Source organism: Carassius gibelio, chromosome A18 (assembly GCF_023724105.1).
Source record: "Carassius gibelio isolate Cgi1373 ecotype wild population from Czech Republic chromosome A18, carGib1.2-hapl.c, whole genome shotgun sequence".
NCBI lineage: Eukaryota > Metazoa > Chordata > Actinopteri > Cypriniformes > Cyprinidae > Carassius > Carassius gibelio.
The window spans coordinates 9,294,979-9,319,376 of NC_068388.1; the positions used below are offsets into that span (position 1 = coordinate 9,294,979).

General features: G+C 38.0%; 2 protein-coding genes across 2 annotated transcripts; both read right to left on the reverse strand.

Annotated features, from left to right (window-relative positions):
- Positions 1–1,721: 1,721 nt before the first annotated feature.
- On the reverse strand, positions 1,722–14,102 carry LOC127934681 (alanine--tRNA ligase, cytoplasmic-like). Its single transcript, XM_052532216.1, has 21 exons — positions 14,005–14,102; positions 11,785–11,952; positions 11,516–11,704; positions 11,228–11,373; positions 10,952–11,143; positions 9,626–9,770; positions 9,410–9,555; positions 9,220–9,328; positions 8,883–9,033; positions 8,110–8,234; positions 7,659–7,803; positions 7,390–7,568; positions 7,185–7,298; positions 6,833–7,039; positions 6,422–6,606; positions 5,468–5,576; positions 5,091–5,204; positions 4,868–4,987; positions 4,169–4,255; positions 2,831–2,944; positions 1,722–2,492 (listed from the first exon to the last, which is right to left on the reverse strand). The coding sequence occupies exons 2-21, from the start codon at positions 11,926–11,928 to the stop codon at positions 2,313–2,315; spliced, it is 2,901 nt and encodes a 966-aa protein (XP_052388176.1). The 5' UTR covers positions 11,929–11,952; positions 14,005–14,102; the 3' UTR covers positions 1,722–2,312.
- A 151-nt stretch (positions 14,103–14,253) lies between these two features.
- Positions 14,254–23,329, reverse strand: LOC127934682 (protein-glutamine gamma-glutamyltransferase 2). Its single transcript, XM_052532217.1, has 13 exons — positions 23,132–23,329; positions 20,867–21,043; positions 20,241–20,471; positions 19,246–19,364; positions 18,704–18,832; positions 18,377–18,554; positions 18,110–18,248; positions 17,794–17,897; positions 17,418–17,660; positions 17,026–17,292; positions 16,771–16,931; positions 16,550–16,686; positions 14,254–15,661 (listed from the first exon to the last, which is right to left on the reverse strand). Exons 1-13 carry the CDS (start codon positions 23,145–23,147, stop codon positions 15,511–15,513), a joined length of 2,052 nt encoding a protein of 683 aa, XP_052388177.1. The 5' UTR covers positions 23,148–23,329; the 3' UTR covers positions 14,254–15,510.
- Positions 23,330–24,398: the final 1,069 nt, after the last annotated feature.

Here is a 24,398-nt window from a genome sequence, read left to right on the forward strand (position 1 = left end):
CAGTACAATGTGACTAAACAGAATAATCAAGGTTTTTAGTATATTTTTTATTGCTACGTGGCAAACAAGTTACCAGTAGGTTCAGTAGATTGTCAGAAAACAAACAAGACCCAGCATTCATGATATGCACGCTCTTAAGGCTGTGCAATTGGGCAATTAGTTGAAAGGGGTGTGTTCAAAAAAAATAGCAGTGTCTACCTTTGACTGTACAAACTCAAAACTATTTTGTACAAACATTTTTTTTTTCTGGGATTTAGCAATCCTGTGAATCACTAAACTAATATTTAGTTGTATGACCACAGTTTTTTTAAAACTGCTTGACATCTGTGTGGCATGGAGTCAACCAACTTGTGGCACCTCTCAGCTGTTATTCCACTCCATGATTCTTTAACAACATTCCACAATTCATTCACATTTCTTGGTTTTGCTTCAGAAACAGCATTTTTGATATCACCCCACAAGTTCTCAATTGGATTAAGGTCTGGAGATTGGGCTGGCCACTCCATAACATTAATTTTGTTGGTTTGGAACCAAGACTTTGCCCGGTTACTAGTGTGTTTTGGGTCATTGTCTTGTTGAAACAACCATTTCAAGGGCATGTCCTCTTCAGCATAGGGCAACATGACCTCTTCCAGTATTTTAACATATGCAAACTGATCCATGATCCCTGGTATGCGATAAATAGGCCCAACACCATAGTAGGAGAAACATATCATGATGCTTGCACCTCCATGCTTCACTGTCTTCACTGTGTACTGTGGCTTGAATTCAGAGTTTGGGGGTCGTCTCACAAACTGCCTGTGGCCCTTGGACCCAAAAAGAACAATTTTACTCTCATCAGTCCACAAAATGTTCCTCCTTTTCTCTTTAGGCCAGTTGATGTGTTCTTTGGCAAATTGTAACCTCTTCTGCACATGCCTTTTTTTTAACAGAGGGACTTTGCGGGGGATTCTTGAAAATAGATTAGCTCCACACAGACGTCTTCTAACTGTCACAGTACTTACAGGTAACTCCAGACTGTCTTTGATCATCCTGGAGGTGATCATTGGCTGAGCCTTTGCCATTCTGGTTATTCTTCTATCCATTTTGATGGTTGTCTTCCGTTTTCTTCCACGTCTCTCTGGTTTTGCTCTCCATTTTAAGGCATTGGAGATCATTTTAGCTGAACAGCCTATTATTTTTTGCACCTCTTTATAGGTTTTCCCCTCTCTAATCAACTTTTTAATCAAAGTACGCTGTTCTTCTGAACAATGTCTTGAACGACCCATTTTCCTCAGCTTTCAAATGCATGTTCAACAAGTGTTGGCTTCATCCTTAAATAGGGGCCACCTGATTCACACCTGTTTCTTCACAAAATTGATGACCTCAGTGATTGAATGCCACACTGCTATTTTTTTGAACACACCCCTTTCAACTAATTCAACTAATTGCCCAATTGCACAGCCTTAAGAGCGTGCATATCATGAATGCTGGGTCTCATTTGTTTTCTGAGAATCTACTGAACCTACTGGTAACTTGTTTGCCACGTAGCAATAAAAAAATATACGAAAAACCTTGATTATTCTGGTTAGTCACATTGTACTGCTATTATTTTGAACAATACTGTATGTTATAATGATGTTGATTCAAAATGTTCAAATGGTTGTTATCTTGATCAACAGATAACAATTCTGATAACAATTAGACTCCTATATACAACTTCACAGAACAACGACAAGACATTTATGCATTTGAAACCATGTTTTATTACCATTAACGAGAAATATTCCATATGACAGGTGATTAATGGCTTGTTTTCCCAAAACAGATGCTAGAGCTAGTGAAAGGTTAAGTGTTGACAAATTATGACATCCCTCCTGGTAAAGAGACAGACCGACAATCTATAAATGTAATGGAATATCTTATAAAAAGACACCTTCTAATAGTGTTAATGACAATTATCATCATCATCATATGCTCAGAAAGACAACAATGGCCATAAGGGGGATTTTAGTTAGCAGAACAACATTATACTGTGAATCTAAATGTAATAATCCGTTCGGAAAGCATGCAAAGTCAGGCTGGTTTGATGGAAATGTTGACACATCTGCAATGCCCCAATCTACCGAAAACAGCTGCTATATATTTCCCTTCCTATCCATAATTGACAAACGACACATTTCTGTACAGTTTTTACATATTCCAGCCTGGAATGTCCAGTTTGAAAATTCAGTAAGCAGAGCTGGAACAGGACATGAGGAAGGTCAAGACCAAACTAAAGACATCCTTCCAGATTAAACCTCACCTTCACAGCTATCTCTCTCTCTCTCTCCTTAATTTTCACCCAGTTTTAGACGGGCAAACTCACTGGCCAGCTGCAGAGCCTCCTGTATGCAATCTGTGTTTCTACCCGTGGCCTGAGCAGACATGTCTTTACCACCTCCTTTACCGTCCAGCAGAGGGCACACTTCCTGAACCCACTCGTTGGCCTTCAGGCCTCGGTTTGCAACATCCTGGAAACACAACCAGAGCAAATTGGTGATTTTAAATTGCTATTTTGCATTATTGTGTCTAGTACCATGCAAGTCAAAGTAATATTTAACCAGCTTTAAATGTTAAAATGAACAAAATGTGGCATCTGAAACACATTTTACTTCTAGAGGTTGGCTGTATATCAAAATTATTTCAGAGGAAAGGCAGGTTACTGAACATAATGTCTGTTAACTTAGTCCTTGTATATTAAAAGTATAAATTTATTTCACAATAAGAAAATCTTATGCTTTAAAGTCTTATATTTTAAGACAGTCCCCATCCATCTTCAAGAATAAAGTACTCTCCCTAATATGTTTACCTGAGGCACTTGGCACAAGCAGATAATTTTCCCCACATCGTTGTCCACAGCAAAAAGCATAGCAGCAGTCTGTGGTGAATTTGTCTTCAGCAACTTCAGAGACTCATTCAAAGCCTGTGGACACATGGACAAATCATTAAAGGACCCATGGCATGACAATTTCACTTTATGAGGTTTTTTAACATTAATATGAGTTTCCCTAGCCTGTTTATGGTCCCCCAGTGGCAAGAAATTTCGATAGGTGTAAACCAAGCCCTGGGTGTCCTGCTCTGCCTTTGAGAAAATGAGAGCTCAGACGGGCCGATCTGGAATGTTCCCCTTATGTCGTCATAAGGGGGAAGGTTACCCCCCCTTTCTCTGCCTTGCCCGCCCAAATATTTACATTTAATTCAGTCGGAATGTCAGCAAAGGCGTTACAAACTGACTTTTACAATATGGATTCGACAGCACCGCCACAAACAGTGAGATATAGTGTTCATTAATGCCTGATCTGTGATCAGTGATTTCTGATGTGTAGCTAATCATTCAAGTTCACACAGACTTACTTTCTAAATCGTTTAATACTGATTATGCATCAGTGAATCAAGCCAGTGACTAAACGATCAACTTCACGTTGTTTCTCTTAGTAGCATGAAACAAATCTGTTATTTAAATTGTGATTAAACTACAGTGAGCGATCAAAGAACGCTCCCTTTATTTTGTTCGGAGCAGTCAAATCACACATCGCGAGTATATCTGCACTCTTGCCCAAACTGTCATTATAATGAATGATGCTGTTATGCTGCACAACGAAGCTCTTAGCTACTGTATTCATGTCAATATTGTGTTTGCGGTTAGTTGTGGTGAAAGCATTTTGTGAGAGAAAATGCGTTGCAATGACGAGATCACTGCATTCACGTGATAAACAGACTCTTCTCTACTCAATGCTCATCACTGCAACCTTTCATGTGATGGGAAAAGATAAAAAAAAAAAATAATGCTATAATCAACACTTCCACGATTCATAGTAAAAGTATTTGAGAGGGGTTCCACATGCGCATTTTGAATGCAAAGATATCAGCCAATTACAACAGTTGTCGTTTACAGAGTCTCACAGCAGACACACCCCTTCAAACACAGCATTCAACCCAGAGAATTAAAATCTGGATATAAAAATGCCTTTTATTTCTAAATTTTAAATGTAAAAATCAAACTAACAATATAAGTACACCTCAGGAAACATTTTAAGCAGGAAAAAAAGCATTTTAAAAACCTTTAAGACTCTCACTGTACATAATTACAAAATTCAAATCAGTTCAAGTATATAATCGTAATTTGAAAAGACAATGAGAGGGTTACCTTTGCAGATGCTCCAGTCTCCATCTCCATCACAATCAGAGGTTGGTTGGGGTTACTTTCGATGATCTCCTTTGTCTTTTCCAGGACCTAAAATTAAAACCACATGTTGACAGTTGGTCTTTGCCTTTCCAGAACAGAAAATAAAGTAGTAATTCTAACTGAAAGCTCTGGTCTTTCATGTTTAATACGGTAAAGCTGTTTGATTTAAGGCTATTTATTGCATAAAGTACTGTTTAGCATAAATAAACGTAACGTGAAGTGACTTTACTGGAGTACTGAACTGCAGAGCTCCTGCAAAAATCCACATTGCTGTAATCAGATGCTTTCTTATTTGCTGCTTTCTCACCGCTGTCAATTACTTTTTTTTTTTTTTTTTCGTTACTGAGTGTTAAAGGCGCAGCATATATTTACATGTTCATCCAAACACTGCTCATCAGCTTCAGGTTTGGCTGCGTTTACTCTAAACTGAAATGTTATGTCTTTATCTCTTGAATAACATTCAGGGAGTCTGCATTACAGTCTTGCGCTACAGCACCACACTGGTCAAACAGTATTATTGCAGGCTCTTCCATTAGGTAATATGAGATCAAACAACTACTCGACCACAAAAATGTTTGTCGACAATTTTTTGTTGTCGATAACGTCGATTAATCATTTGAACCCTATAACTATCCCAACATCTGAATCAACTTCTTTTACCCTTTTCTGTACATCAGCCTTGCTGGCACGGTCCAGGTCATCCATGATCTTCTTAAGACCTTTCAGGGAATCCCTCATCTCATCCTTCCGCCACTGAGAGATGACTGCAGTACCCAGGGACTGAATATATATGCATACAACGATTCAGTTACACTTTGAAGGGTAAAATCAGACACACCACTGATTCTAGACGGGCAAGAGCAGAATGTGTCATTGAGCTCACCTCTGTCATATCAGCAATCTCCTTCTGAATATCTTTATTTGGTGAGGTCTGAGCTTTCACTTTTACTGCCATGGCATCTAGTTCCAGCTTCAGTGCGTCAGCTTTCCTCTGGGCCTGACAACACAAACATCAATCTGTCAACAACAATTAGAAATGGGAATCTAGCAACATAATTCTGCTTCCTAAATTATTTACCCACCAATAATTTGCAGCTTTAAAAACAACAACAACACTTTTCTGAAAGTGTATGTGTACATATATAATCAGTCAATAATAACATTAACTCTCACAATAAAAAGTACATTATTTGGGAGTCTTCGTGATTGATTTGTTGAATAAAACTGGCTCAGAAGAATAATGTATCTGTCTCCTCCAACCTTCTGAGCCTCTGCTCCAGTCACTGCCACGATCCTCCTGATTCCTTTAGCGATCGCTTCCTCTGATACGATCACAAATGGTGCAGCATGACCAGAGTTCTTCAAGTGCCTATAGGTAAAAAATATAAAACATAAAACTCATTAGGGCTGAGGAAAATATTTATTTCTTAAAACATCAACAAAAAAACATAAGTAATCTAAATTTTCCATAAACTATTAATAATTCAGAGGCTATGGGGCTGTTGAATGTTTGAATCTGATTGGCTGATGAACGTTCTAAGGTGTGCAATTATTTTCAAGGAAATACACGGTGAACGTAGTTCCAGGCAGGTCTTGACCACATTACATGTCCATATCACATCATTTCAGTTATTACAGCCTAGTGAATGAACTCCATCGCACACCTGTAAGTAATAGGTGCGTAGAAAAATAAGACTCGTGTCAACATATAAGGAACTCCCGCACACTATCTTAACTTGCAAAATATTTTTATTTTTACATTTTTTTTTACGTTGTGCCATTAAACATTTATTTTGCAAGTTAAGTTATTACAGCCTAAAACAGCAAAATAACCAAAACCCACAACGACACTGGCCAAGCAAATAAATACAGTAAACAACAGGATAAAAACGACTAATTGTTTCATTGTTTTTGCCACAAAATTACTTTTTACGATGTATGGAAACACATTCTCTATTTCTCCTGCTCTTTTTTCCTTACAGATGCACAGACATACAGACACGCGCTAACATTGTTAGTGCAACTCTGATTTTTTTTAGCAATAAAATAGATATACATATTCATTAAGCATAGAGACAGGACAAAATTCTGAATATTCATAGAAAGTCTATATTTTTGTTCAAATTCACAATAAAACTTGATGTGCTGTTAGAGCCCAGAGATCCAACTTCTGAAATATTAAACGTTTATTATATTCAAATCTGATGGTCATACGTTCCACCGCAGAACTCGATGGAGGTGAGTGAGCCTGCAGGACTGTTGGGATCAGCCAGCAGCTCCTCCACTGGGACGCCAATAGACACCACTCGAACAGGATCAGGGTATGTCTCATCGAACACTGCCCGCAGACCCTGGATGGCTTTAGCTGCTGCAAGGGGGGCATCCAGGGCATAAACCGGCTGAAGAAAAAAATATCCAGAGCATCTCAGCTTGAAAGAATATAAAAGTGTTCTCAATAACATGTAAGCTATTTATCTGTATTCAACTAACTTACTGAAAAAGAGCTTTATTGTTCTGTTTTCAAAATATCTTCACTGTGAATAAGAGAGTTGTCAAGAAAGTTTCAAGCAATAAGAATACAAAGTGTCTGATGGAAAAGTGCAAGTCTGTGGAAACGGTCCTGACCTTGGCGTCACGGATCATGGTTGAGGCGTTCTCTTCTGTGCGCCGCACTTCATCCGTGGTCATGGCTCCTTTGGCTGTGAAGTCAAAGCGCAGTCTGTCTGGAGCAACCAAAGAGCCCCGCTGATCTGCCTCTCCCAGCACTGAACGCAAGGCAAAGTTAAGGATGTGTGTGGCGGTGTGGTTACTCATGATGGGCCTACGACGAGCCTGAGAGCGAGAAGAAGAGGGGAATTATGTTGCATCTTATGTAGTGAAATCTTCTCTCATTTTGAACCAGATGCAACTTTCTTAATGCCATTCAGTTTTATTTTCCTTGTAGACATAAGGTAAAATAACTCAAATTGTAACATACCTCGTCCACATGCAGAGTTAGGCGGTCTCCAACCTTCAGTGTGCCGTATACTGTCCCAATATGCAGTACGTATCCTCCACGCACCTGAGTGTTCTTCACAGTGAACTCCATCCTCTAAAGCAGCAAAATAAAACATGACAACAACATGCCGCATAACTAAACCAGGCAGTTCAGCTTCTGTGTACAAGCACTCTCAGTTTCTTACATCATCAGCAGAGTCATTTTCCCGGAGCATGTAGCCTTCATCGAAGCTCTGGCCACCCTGCTCGGCGTAGAAAGAGGTTTTGTCGAGCAGCACTCCACACTCTTGACCTGTGGTCACCTCATCAACAAATGTACGCTCCCTCCTGAGAGCCAGCACTGTGCCCACTGGCTGTTCAAACTCTGAGAGGGACACACGATGTCACAAGCATGAAAACCTTTGCATAAACAAACCGTAAATATCAAGAGATATAGCAAAGGTGTAATTGGTACCATAGTTGCCGTTATCATCTGAAGTGTACTTGTACTTGGGGCTGTCATCAGTAGCAGCGACACCTTTGTTTCTGAGCTCTTCAATGGCGTAGATGTCCAGCATGATGTGCTCCTCGTCCCCAGAGCCTTTGCCCTGAGACTTCAACTGTGTGGACAGACATTTTTAAATAGACTTATTCACACTAAAATAATCACAATAAAATCAGTTATTATTGGATATATTGGTTATACAGGATTTTTAATTGTGCATGATCACTTCTGCCTATTTTAACTGTTATTAATTAATTAAACAGTCATCTTAGATTACATTTAACAGTGCTATTAAATCAGTGTTTTTAAACACTGATATCGGTGACACTGAATTCTGGTAGCATTAAATGCTTTAATAACCGTCAAATTATTCTGTAATAAACTGAAATTGGACCATATGAAGGAATGAGCTTATTTAAACCTGAGCAGCTTTCTTCTCATCCTCAAAGGCCTGCAGGTCCACTCCCATTCCTCTTTCTTCAGCGATCAGGGCCGTGAGGTCCAGTGGAAAACCGTAAGTGTCATACAGAAGCCAAGCTGTGTCACCTACACAAAAAAAAAAAGACATTTTTTTTTTTTTGGGGGGGGGGCACACGAGAGAGAGAGAGAGAGAGAGAGCGCGAGAGAGATAGAGAGAGCGCATGAGCGCGCGAGAGCTAGAGATAGAGAAAGGAAGAGGGAGAGAGAGACAGAGAGAGAGGCAGAGACAGAGAGAGGAAGAGGGAGAGAGACGTCTTCAAACAACACAAGTGCTGTCTCGCTCTCTCTCCCTTGCGCATATTAATCAATTGACACGATGGTATCGATGTTTAAATCATTTAAAATGAGAATGGAAGTGTGCTCACCCCATTTTTTTTTGTAAGAGAAAATGTTATTAGATTTCATATCACAATATATAATCGCAGAAAAATAAAATATCGCAATGTCATTTTTTCCCAATATCGTGCAGCCCTACAAAATACTAATATTAATGTGACCTTATCTTAATTTATTGATGTATTATGCAAATTTCTTAAAGTTTTATCTTTGCTTCCAAATGTTAAACCATAGAAAAAAAAGAAAAGAACTCAGAGAGACCTTATAGCTTCCCTTAGATTTAATAACAATTCTCATTATTAATTTTGAAAAATGGATGGCAAGTGTTTTATTTTCAAATACATGTTACAAAAACCATGTTATGGTTCTGTGCTTCACCTGGGATAGTCTTGCTGTCTCCAAGACTCTGGATCTTGCGGTCCAGGATGCGGCGTCCCCTGCTAAGAGTCTTGAGGAACTGTGCCTCCTCCTCATTGATGATGTCTTTTACCATATCAGGATCCTTCCGCAGCTCTGGGAAAGCATCACCCTGTGGAGAGCAATGAACCATTAAATGGCCATCAGAGAGATGTATCTAATTAAAGAGCATTTCCATTTTTCAGCAACTGACTGAACTGACTTCAGTCTGAATCACTGTCACAGCTGCACACAAGGAATCCTTGTGCACATTAAATCAGGAGGAAATAATAGAGTGTCTGAGAGGTAGAGGTCTTACCAGAGACTCAACCACCACATCTACTAAAGAGGCAAAGAAGCCCTTCTGTGCACCCAGCTTCTCGTGAGAGTATCTCACAGCACGACGCAGAATCCTCCTCAGCACATAGCTGCAACACAAAAACAGGGTCACATACACATACATTGACTACGTGTCAATTACTCAGCAAATAATAATACAATCTTCTCACCCCCTGCCCGTGTTGTCAGGCCTGCCACCATCAGACAAGGCAATGGTAATGGTGCGGGCGTGATCAGCCAGGACACGGTATGCCATGTCAATACCATCGGTGTCTTCTGCGCCAACCTTTCCTGTGTATGCCCTGGCACCTGTGCCCTGAAAACCAAGAAAATTCTTTGTAGTTGTGTACATAACAGAATTTATCTATGCTTTTCTATGATGTTACCTTCTGAATGGCTTCAAAATAAGGGATGAACAAGTCTGTGTCGTAGTTGGACATCTTGTTTTGCAGTACAGAGACCAAGCGCTCCAGTCCCATCCCTGTGTCAATGCTCTTCTTGGGCAGAGGCTTTAGCACAGTCTCCGACTCTCTGCATAGAGAGGCCATATGCATTTAAAACAATGTGTTCATGCTTGTAAAATCCTTGTTTAAAAAATTAGAGATGGTAGTAGAGGACCAATGTTAAAATTCTAGCCAATAACTAATATACAAAATATATATATTATATTTTTGAAGTGTCTTATGCTCATCAAAGGTTGCCATTATTCGATCAAATTCGTGAAAAACAGTCATTTTGTGAAATATTATTACAAATTTTCAAATGTAATTTATTCCTGTGATGGCAAAGCTCTCCAGTCTTCAGTGTCACATGATTTAACATAAATAATTCCATTGTGATTTGGTGCTCAAGAAACATTTGTTATTATTATCAATGTCAAAAAAGTTGATGCTTGATATTTTTAAGGATGCTATTTTTCACTTTTTGATGAATAGAAAGTTTAAAGCACCATTTATTTATACTTCTTATCACTTTTGATCAATGCAATAGGTCACTGCTGAATTAAAGTATTTATTTCTTAAATTAATAATTTATTTTCCTTTATTGAATCAATCAACCATATATTAGTGTTTTTCAGAATTAAATAAACTTTGACATTATTTAAAGCTGCGGTAGGGAACTTTTGACGCTCTAGCGGTTAATAAACAGAACTGCTTGAGTCTTGCGGAAGAACATTGTAGCCGGAACTACTTCTCTCTGTTTATGTCTATGAAGAATCACAAAGGTACTGGGTTACTCCGCCGCGGTACCCCCGAAGCAATCTAAAATAGTCAGAATATAAACCCTTATTATAGATGTACCCTAGTGATTCAGGACAAGCTAAAAACACGGTTTGGAAAACGGATTCATGGTGTACTCGCTTATTATATAAATTTTTCTACATTTTGAACACAAACAAAGTTACGGACCGCAGCTCTTATTGGTTGATTTCTTACCGGGAGCGGATGACTTTCTGCAAATGGCAATAGGACCACTGGGAGGAGCTTGATTTTTTCACAGATTATCGGTCTCATATTCTATTGTCAGGACATAATGACAGGTTTAACAACTATGTAAAAATATATTTTTACAAAAGGTACCTACTGCAGCTTTAAGAAGCCTATAGCTGATATTACGCTGATATATTACTGAGCATCCATTTGAACAATACATAAAAAGTGTGTGCAAACTTTTGGTAAACTGTTTCCCACTGTAAGCTGTACTTGGTTTACCTGTTAAACTGAATGAACACCAGGTTCCAGATTTCAAGCACATTCGGGTCATCCATGTTGACCAGGTGGGCGGCATCTCTGCCTCCAATGCGATCATAGTGGATCTCGCTGCAGGGTCCACATGGACCGGTGTCTCCCATCTCCCAGAAATTATCTTTCATACTCCCCGGCAGGATACGGCTCTCCTCCATTCTGAGACAGAGTGTAGATAAAGAAGAAACCTTTGACAATATCACATCAATTACTTAATACACCTTGTCCAGATTCTGTACTCACCCCAAGTCCAGCCAGATCTGCTTGCACTCCAGGTCAGGCTCCAGGCCTGCTTCAGCATGACCACCAAAATAAGTCACATAGAGTCGGCCAATAGGTATGCCAAACTCTTGCGTCAGCAGCTCCAGGGCCATCTTGCAGGCCAGGTGCTAGAGACAGAGTGAGACAGAGCATGAGAGAAAAAGAGGGATTCAAATAGAAAAGGACAAAATTAGTTTTTCCATTCATACAGAAAAAAAACGAATCATACAACGACAACATAAAAAGAGCATGATTCTATCCATCTCTTACTTTGAAATAATCTCCAAAGGACCAAGAGCCCAACATCTCGAAGAAAGTATGATGGTACACGTCTTTGCCCACATCATCGAGGTCGTTGTGTTTGCCGCCGGCACGGATGCATTTCTGAGTGTTTGCAGCACGACGAAGTCTGGCCATAGGGTGGGACGGGTCGATGGTGTTCAGGAAGATGGGCTTGAACTATAAAAACAATATGTTCTCCTACCAACTCCACTCTTATGTTGTGTCCATTTTTGTTACTAGGTTTAAAATCTCCTTACCTGGTTCATCCCCGCATTGGCGAAGAGAAGAGTGGGGTCATCAAGCGGAACGGTAGACGACGAGTGGACGTATTGGTGATCATGGCGGCGAAAGAAGTCGATGAACTTCTCACGGATCTGTGCAGCAGTCAGTGAAGAGTCCATGCTGGTTGTGTTTTTCTCAGGGGACTGGGGGTATACACAAACACACAGTGAGTCAGAAACCGCTTTCACAAAAACAGTAAACATGCAGCTGCTTCTTAATGCACCAACAATTAAAGAACTCTGTAAGAACATCATGCACACCTCACAATCACCGTATCAATATCGGTGCATGCGAGAGACGAATCTGGTTAGTGGGGAAGCAAAGCTTGCAAATTCACCAAACAGACAAAATCCTCTCTGACAAGCAGAGAAAATTAATCTCAATGTCTTTATGTGGACAAAAAGAAACTATGATCATTTGAATGTAAACACAAAAATGTAAAATACAACTATGTAAATTACAACAGCACATCAAATTATAAAAAAACACCTCCTGGAATTCATGAAATCAAACACTTGGTCTGGCATTGAGAAAGCATCTTCCTCGCTGTGACGCTCTTCAGCAGGTGGAGCTAGTATGCAGCAAACAAAAGACATCCCTGAAGTAATTACAGCACCTCTCCCATAACAACTAAATCAAAACATTAAGACATATTTTTCCAAAAGTCAACTCATAAACACTCAAGCCATGCATGCCAGAAACAGCATCCGTAGACAAACAACTAAACTATTTCGATATCTACACACCGAGAACCAGAATTTCAACAAATTCAGTTTCATTTTCTTTCCAAAACCACAACAACTGAACTCCATGACAGATTCATATTAACACATACTTCCTGAATAAAGATACTGATGTTTATAAGCTTCAGCCTACTCTAAATCATGCTTCCAAGAAATCATGACATTTTCATGAATACATAAATCATAAAAAATGTGACAATAATCACAAAAGTAAAAAACACACACATGGACAAACTAAAAATGCATGTGATCCTTTCATGTTAAATTAATCACTGTTGTTCTTCATTTGTCGGCTTGAACAAAAGCTTCTGCAAAATGAATACATTTAATCTATAATAATAATAATAATAATATAAAATGCATATAAATATATCTAATAATATAAAACTCGTTATTTTATTATTATTAAATGCTCATATTTACTTAAGTATTATTTATTTTTTTCTAACATATAAATTACTATAATTTATAGCCTACTCTAAATTACGCATCTAAGGCTAATACAAGTCATAATTAAACATCAAAATTGAACAACCATCAAAGTCACACACATGCATGATGAACAAACTCCTTATGATGAATCATAACTGTTGTATTGCATAATTTGTTTAAATGTTTGAATAAGAGCTTCTGCTAAATGTAAGTGTAGTGACAATGCAGTGCAGCTTATTCAGTAATAAATAAATAAATACATGAACCAAAAGTAAATGCTGACAGGATGCATCAATTTTTCTTGAGCCCTGAATATAACTTCCAAACAATACAGAGAAAAACGCATCTACCGATGCTTCATGAAGGATCATAAGAATCAGGCATATGACATAATGCACCAAGATTAGTGAGCAGAAAAAATCAACAGACCAAGACCTGGACTCACAGAGCTTCACCTGACAATAGAAGAAAGCTTTGGCACATAAAAAAGTGAGATGAAGAGCCATAGATGATGTTCTATGATCATAAAGGAGGTAAAGAAGCTTTAATACAATAAGAATATAATATCTGCAAGATCCCATTCCCAAGAATACAGAACTATACAAAACTTAAATTACATGACAGTTTCTACACATGTATGAAAAACTGGAATCTCATTTTTGCTGCACTGCATTAAACAGTGCATTACACAGGCCAAACCCTTATTGACAACATGTATGATGCAAGCTAGTGCTGACTTACACATCAACATCTCTATCTGGATTATTCAGTATTCAGTCACCCTGTCATTATGTCAATGTAACTTTCAAAGAGTGCTGGATAATTCAGTCTTTCAGATTTATTTTTCAATAACGTTAGCATGCTTCCCCTAAACTCGAAACAAGGCTAAGCTGACAATCCAGTCATTCAATGAAACAATTTAATTGGATTCATATGGTCTCGTGATATAGATCACAAAGATATAATGTAAAATAATAACAAATAACGTTTGGAAACAAATGCAAATTTAATCAAACTTACGAATAGTAATCTTTTAACCGCTTCAGAAGCCTGTCACACGACTTCCCAAGCCGGCTGAAACCAAAAGGAGTAGAAGCACCGCCCACAGGATAGTAACGTTAGATGATTGGCTCAGGAATATTGATGTTTCAGTGTACGTAGTTTCTATTGGTTCAGATAACTTTCGATCAAAACAAAGATCAGCCTGGATATGTCAAAGACGTAAAAGACAGATCTGGATGATGCAATGATAAAGTAAAAGTGCAGTGATATTATTATTATTATTTTATTATCTTTGTTTTGTGTTACAAACGTGATTTACAATCTCTTTTAATGTTTTTTATTCTCTCTCTCTCAGTTTATAAGAAGCTCTTCTTCCTGCAACGCCATTGCTATAAATAATGCCATATTTTATATGTTTACGGAAATCGTTGTGCGTTACTCTAAAAGTATAACTTCCTTCATCATCATCATCATTATTATTAATAGTTATAATAGTAACAGTCCAAATAGATTTTAGAATATTATGATGCAGTGTGATGGAGGAAGGGTAGAAGATTTTGCACAATACAAAAGCAAGACAAACATTGAAACTAAAACAATGCATTAAATAATAAAAGTAAAACAATAAGTTAAAACAGAGTACTTTCAATTTTGTGTATTTGGCTATAAAAGTAACAGTAAAAATAACAAAAATCTTGTTTATGCACAAACCCCACGTTCTATTTCCATAAGGTTAAGCACAATTAGAAAATTGATTTACAGAAAACAGAGAGTTGATCATTCACATGACAGTAATGGCACTACTATTTACTCAGAAATTTACCTGTAATAAATGTCACTTACTCGCTTGTTAAGGTTACTCTTTAGCTATCCCTGTTATCTAATAAGTTACCTTTACCAAAGACTATAGAATACCCAAAGGGACTTTGTCTTTACTTCTAAAGTCTCCATTTCCAATTGTTAAATGGTACAAATGCAATGTCAAGTGTGCAAGCATACTATCTAGCTAAACCTGATATAACATTTCACTGACATTTTATTTCTACTGTCTGTGATATTGCTGTTTATAGGAAATGGAGTGATAAACAACAAATATAGAAAATATATTTTGCAGTCACATTTACTTTCTGTTATTATTTTTAAAAAAAACATTTATATCAAACACAACAGCAGCATTATACTTAAAGTATCAATAAACACTGATTTCCAAATTGTCATTAGATAAAAGCATTTATGTATTAAAAGCTAGGGTGTATTCACATGATTGGGCATTGTACATGTAGAAAAACAGCTTTTAAGGTACTTATATTCAAGGTCTGCATGAGAGCATGCAAAGATATCATATCAAAGTAATCATTAAGGACATTTTACAAACTCTTGGTATGAAAAAAATTCAAACAAAATAAGTAACAAGCAAAACAGCTTTCATCAAGTCATGTATATATCATAAGCTGTATCATTTACAACACACTTAATGATGTATGGCTCTCTGAATTGTCTAGATTTCTTGGACAGTGCCCTATTTCACATTTTTGTCTGAACAATGATAGTAGTTTCTCCTTTTACATCTCTCAGTCTGTCCGAGTCAAAGTCGACAAGCAGTTTCCTCAGGCCAGCACGGGTAGGCTTGAAGGAGAATTTAACGGTCACAGCCTGACCAGGTTCAATCTTACCACTAGAGAAAAAGAGATATATACACGTTAACAGTCAACCAAAACTTGGATGCCTTAGATGAGGTCCGATGCACATCGAAAAATGTATACTACTGTAGATACTGAGTTCACGCATAAATTAAAATTTGCTGAAAATGTACTCAAATGTAACCCTCCAAGATGTAGATGAGTTTGTTTCTTCACTGGAATAGATTTTGAGAAATTTAAATCACTTGCTCACCAGTGGATCCTCAGTGAATGGGTGCTGTCAGAATGAGTTAAAGTTGATAAAAACATCACATTAATCCACAAGTAATTGACATGACTCCAGTTCATCAATTAATGTCTTGTGAAGTGAAAGGCTTTTAAGACACTTTTAACTCTGTTTTAACACTTTTAACAAACTGTTGCAAATCAGTCCAAAACAGTTAAACATGCTTTGCGGTGGATTTTGAAATGAGAAGACAATAAAGGGATGGAGTTATTCACTGGAGGAAGTGTTATTATGGATAATGAGCTGGCATTTTGGCAAGAATTGATGATTTAAAGTTAAAACGCCTTAATGATGGATTGTTTTTTTTTTTTGTTTTTTTTATAAATGACCAGCTTTTCACTTCACAAGATGTCAACTGATGAATTGGAGAAGTGTTGATTATTTGTGGATTATTGTGATGTCTTCATCAGCTTTTTGGACCTTTCATTCTGACGGCAGCTATTCACTGGAGAGGATCCATAGGTGAACAAGTGATGCTGTTCCAAATTTCTGAAATCGGTTTTAATGAAAAAAAAAAAAAACTATCTTCATTTTATATGGCCTAAGAGTGAGTTATTTTTTAACTGTTTATTTTGGGGTGAACAACTCATTTAATGTCGAGTACATACTCTACGTGATTTCTAAAACTAGTACATACTGTGTTTTTATTTCTTTCGCCTCTGTCAGTCCTGCTCCCTCCACAGTAAACATGCCTCCTTGAAGACTAACAGGTAAGGGATTGTTGAAGGAGATTTGTGCTGTTAGTTTACGTGATACAATCGCTTTCCCAATAATCTGAAATGTAGAACAAATATTGATTATTGGTAAAAGGGCTAAAGCCACTGACAGAGTGCAAGTATTAAAGCAGCAGTTCATCACCTTGATAAAAAGCACTGGCATTTTCAAGGGGATGTTGATTTCTTGTAGAATGATGTTGTCTTGATCAGTGGGTTGGAGGAGGGCTGTGACTCTTATCATGTGATGTTCAGACACACATGCCCCATAATGGTCATACTGAAGTCGCAATACTTCTTTATGGGCTATAAAGTGATGCAAAGATATTTTTAAATTGATTGTCCTTAAAGGAGTGGTAAAATTGGTTTTCAGGATACTGTCCAAGTTTCCTAGTCTTACCTTTATGAGCTGGCACTGTGAGAGAGGTTGTCTTTCTCTGGCACTCTGCGCGGTGGATACTATTGTAGGTTATTGCATTCGATGTGACTGTGAGCTGTGCATCTGTGTCCTCCCTACCAGCATTATACACCTCTATGATCACGTCAAAGTCTGTCCCATGGATAGCTGGGGCGTGCTTGATGAAAAGCTCAAGCTGCCCTGGGCCTTTGTTCTTTTGGCCCACTTGTCTTCCTGCCTTTTTATAAACCTCTCGCTCCTTCATTGATCCTGTGGTGGGACAAAGCATTTGAATGTGATTAATATCAAAATATCACAGTTTCAGAATCAGTTGGCATGGACAAATATTTAAACTGAAATCAAAAACATACATTCGACAGGTCGCTTGTTTTTACCTTCAGGATATTTGTAGTTAGCAGTAATGTCCTCTCTAAAATCTCCATACACGCTCTTAGTGCTTATGTTCCGCCCTATAACTTTACTGTTTTGGGACACTTGAATTCGTTGGCCATCTGGATGAACAATCCAGAAGATCAGATCAGCATTCACCTCAGAAAACACAAATGGGGTGTCGTACTTCAACCCCACCTCTCCCTCTTTGACTGCATGGACTGGACAAGGCCCACAGCAGAAGACTCCTGTAAGAACATGAGAGAAGAGGATGTAGGTGTCTACAAGCTAGTTAATATTACAGTTTTATGTAATGGGAGATAAAAAGAAGTAATTCTCTGGATGTTCTTGTTTTTTATACTTGAACGAGTAAAGCTTTACCATCACTCTTTTCTTGAGGAGTTGGATCTAGCACCTGCCATCCATCGTAACCTTCTGGGAGGTCATCGCGTTTCATCCAGGATTCAACCCAACAGTGGTAGTTCCTGAATATAGAGGATGAAGCTCACAGCTCAGGGACCACAGAGTTGCTCTTTGAAATCTCTAATAAACTTAATTAACTTGATTGGTGTTCAGCTTTGTCTCAGATGTTTTCTTAAAATTGCTTAGGAGAAATTATATCAGACAAAAATGACAAAAACTGTTGTCAAATAGAATAGGTTTAGAGCAAAACAATTATGTGGATATCATAACTCACCAGATGGAGTCCTTGCTGCCTTCAGACACACTTCCAAGCTGATCATTGAAAAGGTAATCCACAGAAATGTTTGCATCAGTGTCATGAGCGGATGAGTAATTTGTGATACATCTCGTTGGAATGCCAAGACAGCGGAGGACTGTGGAAAGGGGCATGTGAAACACAAACGGAAATAATAACAGCAGTGCGCACTTCTGCATTTAGAAAGACTTAGACCTAGAATACCTAGAATACCTAGAATATTTTCTAAATCTTTTGCTTTCTTACCTGTGCAGGCCACTCCTGAGAACACCCAGCACTGCCCATAGCGCACTCTCTGTCCCCCTTTCTCACTCCAGCGCCTCAGGATGGGCACACTGCCAGTCCAGCGTGTGGGTGCCACCCCATCACTGTACTTCCCATCCCAGCGCCCAGATACCACCCCCCGATCATCGTTAGCGTTCACCTGTTAATGCAGATTAGAACGTATATACACACACAGAATGTATATAAAATACTTCTTACAGATTACTCCAGTGAAAAAGTCACTTATGCTTGAACAAATATGTTTATAACAGGGGAGACAGCAAATGACCATGTTGACAGGTGGCTTACCATGGCAGTAATAGTCCTGCTAACATAAACAGGGCTTCCTCTGTTAGCTATGTCCATCTCTGAATTTTTCAGGGCTGTGGGTGAATTGTCCAGCACTTCAAAGCAAATATCCACCACATCTTTTTCAAACTGTGTGAAAAATAGAATCCGAAGAATATGAATATCTTGGTTTGCTCACATTAAACCATAGACTAAACCATTTTTATTTGTAAGTTCTGTCCTCAGGGCCAAACTTGTATTTCACAAAGAAAGCTTAGCACTTTCATTTCCCCCACTTAACCCGAAATGTCTCACATCTATAGAGAGTGATTACCCAGCAGACAAGCCCTCTGTGGTTCTCCTGCCACTGATCTGTCACAATTCACACTCTGCCTCATCTGAATTCCACCACCATGCAACATCACCCATAAATCCTGACTGTGTGTCAGTCATCCCAGGCTGTTAAACTTTCTCTGAAAGGGCACTGGCCACAAGACTGTCTAAACAAATGAGGGCTGTATAAATTTGGATCTTGAGAACCTTGGAATGCAGTTGTAGGTTACCTGTCCAAAGTTCCATGGCACAGTGGTGATATCATCCCATGAGCCCTGGTACAAGATCCCACTTTCATTTAAAATGTACTCCTGCAGCAGTTCCTCACTTGGAAGGTACACAGAGTCATCTGCATGAAAGAAAATCTATTATAAAAATGTTTGATGAGTGATTCAAATCAACGACAGCCAATTAGAATCCACCTAACAGCTTGAACATTTAAAGCAGCAGACACACAGTAAATATTCTGCAACAAGGGTTTATAATAAACAATCTTATAGTGTGTTGGCTTGGATGTGCATATAGTTATCGTTATAGTTATCTTTTTAGTTCTCCTTCTCTGCCTGGATGGGCCTAAAGAGTGTATACTTATAAAAACAGAATGTTAGTGTCTGCTGGTATGGATGTTAATATAGGACACTTAGTTATCATTAATAGTTATCATTATAGTAACTGCTCTTGGTGTGCACTGACCTTAAAGTCCCTTAACAATAACAATAATTAGCTTAGCATCCACACCAATGGACAATAATGTTCTTTTTATTATAAGTATGTGCTGAAGTCAGCTGCTGCTTTAAATGGGCAATCTTTAATGTTGGGTGGATTATGATGGTCTGTGAATATTTTAGCATTCAATAACTGTAAGAAAAATGAATCTGAAAGTGATTCCAATTATTGAATTCCTTTTTTTGTGTACTTCCCTATTATCATACAATTAGAACTATTATTAAAAATGGATGGTTACAGTTATCATTAAAGTTTTCATTTTTAGTGTGAGCAGCCCTCACGTTTTTCCTACAATGACATTTTATCTTCCATGGAACCCAAAAGCATAGTCTGTCAAGCTCCAAAAGAACAAATAAGAACCATAAAACTATTGCAAAAGTCTTCAATTCAACTTTTAGTTTCCTCAGGTTACATAGTGTGAAAAATAAACCAAAAACTTAGAAGAAACAAAGTCATGAGGAATCTTATATTTTTCAGGTTAATGATCCCAAATACTCACCTTTGCACCAGGGATTGAAAAGCAGGTAGAAGGTCTGAGGCTTGGTTTGCTCCAGGATCTGCCCATCAGCTGAGAGCAGAACCACAGTCATGCTGTACAGACCCACAAGAGCATCAGCAGGGCTGTGGAGAGTCAGCATCACCTCACCCTGAGCATCACGATGACTAAACCACCATTTCCCATGAGCTTGCTCTGAGTCTGACACCCTCAAGACCACCTCATTTTTCTTTCCTATAACACACAAACATGTGCACACAAATCATATGCTGTTGTTATGTGCATTTTAGTATTTTTGTGATTGAGGTATTTTTTGATCGCTAAACCACTTGACCACTAAACTGATTTTATCTAGTAACTTCTCTTATACTCCAATTTAAGATTACTGCAGTATCAAACCCCAGTCCAAAACCTACTCACCATTAAGGTGATGATACATGGGGCAACTTTTTTAAACATTGTTGCTTGAGTACTTTCCCATTGAGAATGGGCAACAAATTTCTATATGGGTACTTTAGATCGGTCGTGGGCCCTGTGGCTCACCGGGTTGCCCATTGACGGCAACATTGCCCAGAAACATTGTTCCCCCGTGTATCATGACCTTTACTCTCTCCATGTAGTTTACTCACCCAGGTGTAGTATGAGGTTGAGCTGCTGGTCTCTGTGCTGTGGGATGTGCTCAGTACACTGCAGTACTACAGAGAAAGGCTGACCTCTGCGCACCACCAGACGCTCCACATCCATCTCCTCAGTGCGGTGAGCATGGTTATTCTCATAACACTGCAAATCTATACCACTCAGTAGGGCTGAGCACCAAAGAAATTAATAAAGAGTTTAAACAATGCAAGCAAATATCATTTGAACATCCATTTAGTTTAGTGAGACTTCCATTGACCTATACCATGTCTTTAAATGCTTTTGAATATTGCAGGCTGGTTATTTGGGTGGCTAAATTTATGTTAATTATTGAATGTATTAATGATGTGGTTTGCAAAAACCTTGTTTTCCAGTCTTGCGGACCAGTTTGAGATACTGACTTGAAATGGCACATTCAAAAAAAGTGTTTCATGACAAAATGCATAAATATGAAATGCATAAATATGAAAGCAGGGCACTGACTTGTTGGTTATTTTATTTGGTCTGGTATTGGATTTCTTATGAGGTCTGGGCTTTATAGCCCCAGCTTAGAAAGCGATGAAGAAAGTGTTATGACAGTAACATTAAAAGTAAATGATTAAAATGAAAAGATTTCCCTATTTCATCTTTTTTGTGAAATATCTTCTTGTTAACTGCTGAAATGATTCGTATTGTATTTGCGTATATTATCTTCAAACAGTAGGGGCCAAAAGACTGAAACCACCTTAAAAGCTGGAATATATTACACAACTTGTGCCCTGACTTGCAGTCTGGAGGAGTCTATGTTAGCTGCCAAAAGTTTGAGCCAGTTTACAGATTTTGTGCAGTCAGAGTTGAGGGTTTTCACAGAAAATTGTGAATGATGCATACTATGATTCCATTTGGTCAGAGAATATCAAAAATGCATCTCATAACAAGGAGATCTATGTTTCTGTGTGTGATTGTTGTATTTGGATCAATTTGAACATTTGCTAATGTGTGACCCTCAGTTTAGTTTATTGTATGATATCCATTTTTTATTCTGTAACCATTTACAAAGTTGGCAAATATCTGATGCCTAGTGTTTTAAAACACTTTTTTTTGTTTTGTTTAAGTTGTGTTGTGTGTTCCAGTCTTAAAAAAAGAAAAAAGAAAAGTTATGACAAAAATATTTAGGATCTTTTAGTCAATATTTAAATGTAAACAAAAAGCGAACTGTCAGATGTTCTTGGTTTCATTGAAAATCACAAAGTACCTTGGGACATTCTCAACCAGTATTATTAATATTTAGCCTGTCACTCAGAAATAAAGATACAAAAGTTGTCTCTAGGACAGTACCATTTGAAAAGGTACTAAGATGTACCTTTGAGGTACTAATATGCACCCTTTAGGCCTAAATGATCTTAAAAAATTACCAAATGATCTTAAAAAATTACCGCCTCAATGATAACTTTTGTACTTTTTTTTCTGAGAGGGGCGAGATGGTGCGAAACAACAGTTACACTGCTTATGATGTGTAAAGTTTCAGTTTGTGGTTGCAAGGGTGTAACCTGCAAAGAAAACTGAATTTGTTGAATATGTTGGGAAAGTTTTAAAACTCTGTTTTTTCGCACAAAGCATAAAAATAATAATTGGCGACAATAACACGTCTAAAGTGTATGGCAACACATTTCTTCTTCTTTCGTCTTTCTCAGCTTAGATTCTGCTCATTGCTGCTTAATGTCATTTTCTTTTAATGTTACTACCATGCCAATTTCTTCATCGCTTTCCAAGCTGGTCCAATAAAGCTCAGACCTCACAAAGAGGTCCGATAAAGGACCAAATAAAATAACACAATCCACCAAGAAGTCAGCGGTCCACTTCCATATTTATTTTAACAAACCTTTCACTAGGACCTTTAGCATCTTATACTACTGCTGTTTGAGTAAGATTATGATTTAATGGAAAGGCGTAATATATTTTAATCCATGGTAGAAAGACAGGTTTTTTAAATGAAACCTGCAGTTTCCTGCACTAATGGAAATGTATCTTGCCAGTCTTCTTTGCAAACCTCTTTACCACCAGACTGCATAACATAAATCTTAGTTCACTTATACAAAAAGTTCTTCACGACTTTACAATACCTTTTAAAAACAGTCTTACAGTAATTCAGTAGTTAACAAAAGCTTATGTAAATGCTAAATAGCATACTGTATTATTGCTATCAATCATACTGATATACTCAGTTCTTACTTTGAGCAATATTTTTGAAAAACAAATATATTGAGAGATTTTCTTACCATTATGGCTGGCCATTGATGGATTTAGCTTGACACTTTCTAAAGTCCTGTTCTTGATGTTTGCAGTAAATTTCCGTAGTCCAGTCCAAGACAGCTGTCTTCCTTATAATATCTTTGCTTTTTTAGGACCTATTTTATAACGAAAGACCTTCCACGCCCCTTGAAGCTCCACCATCTCTGTCTCTTGCTGACTGTACTTCTTTCTGTATAAGACACATCCTGACTCACGCATCCTCTCCGTTTCATTTATGACCTCTGACATCACACACACATACAAGATCTTCAAGCATTCAGGGGTGCTAAGTGTGTACAGACAGTGGTCTTTCTATGTGTGTATGCAGCTCTGCCTCTGCCTCTGTTGGAAAAGACTCAATGCTTGAGTATTTACTACAATCAGTGTAGTCTCTGCAAGCAGGTCATTTCTGGAAACACTGTCTCTTTTCCGTAAGGGCCGGGGTCACACAGGGGCCTTTTGTTAAAAAGAGAAGTTCTGATGGTTGGGTAACAGTTCCATAGTATTCCATAGATCTACTCCACCTCTATTTCCCTGACTCACAGGCAGTTACTTTCTTTTTCAATCTTTGTGTAATTCTCCTATTTAAGTAAAGGGAGAAATGACAAACCGAAAGAAAAAAATCACATGTTCTAGATTACATAAATTAGGCCTCAAATGAGGATGCACTTTTCCCTGCAATATACAAAAATGGAAGTCAGATTAGTCATAATGTTTTCAGAGACTAAGTCTTTCCTTCCCAAACGTCCTCTGAACAACTGAATGTCGAGCATGCATTAAGTAACATGCACAATATAGCAGTTTAACATATATTATCTATAATGTATAAAGTGTAACACACTGGTATGAAATGCCTGACGTGTCAGTTGGAGGTCTAGGGGTCAGATTGCATAAACAACTAAAACCTCTAACATCATTTTGTGAGAAATTTCCCTACTGTTTGTGAAGTTAATTAAATTCCATGACCGCATTAAACCTTTAACAACTGCAAGTCACATAGATCATTTGAAAAGTCTTTCCTAAAATTAAGTGTCTGCTGTATTGTCTGGAAGAACAATGATCTCTCCGGCAGTGGATTCTCACCATGCGGTGTGACATTACTACAGTTCTTTTTGACCACGCAGGCACACAAAAGGGTCACTGTATTACTGTCAAGCAACACCGTACCACACCTACATATATTTACACATGTGTGTGTGACACTAAGCTGAGGAATGCTGGAACAGGTAGTTTTCAGGAAAAAATACTCAGTAC

Bases quoted from the DNA above. Each gene is read 5' to 3' on its own strand.
- LOC127934681 (XM_052532216.1), bottom strand. From the start codon at position 11,928: ATGGACTCTTCACTGACTGCTGCACAGATCCGTGAGAAGTTCATCGAC. The intron at 11,374-11,515 runs GTAAGAGATGGA...CTCTGTCTCTAG, and splicing joins CCTTTGGAGATTATTTCAAA to CACCTGGCCTGCAAGATGGC. The intron at 4,256-4,867 runs GTAAAAGAAGTT...TTTTAATTTTAG, and splicing joins AGGCTGATGTACAGAAAAGG to GTCCTGGAAAAGACAAAGGA.
- LOC127934682 (XM_052532217.1), bottom strand. The intron at 19,365-20,240 runs GTGAGTATTTGG...TCTTTCATGCAG, and splicing joins TTTCAATCCCTGGTGCAAAG to ATGACTCTGTGTACCTTCCA. The intron at 16,687-16,770 runs GTGATGAACTGC...TCTACATTTCAG, and splicing joins TGCCAGTGCTTTTTATCAAG to ATTATTGGGAAAGCGATTGT.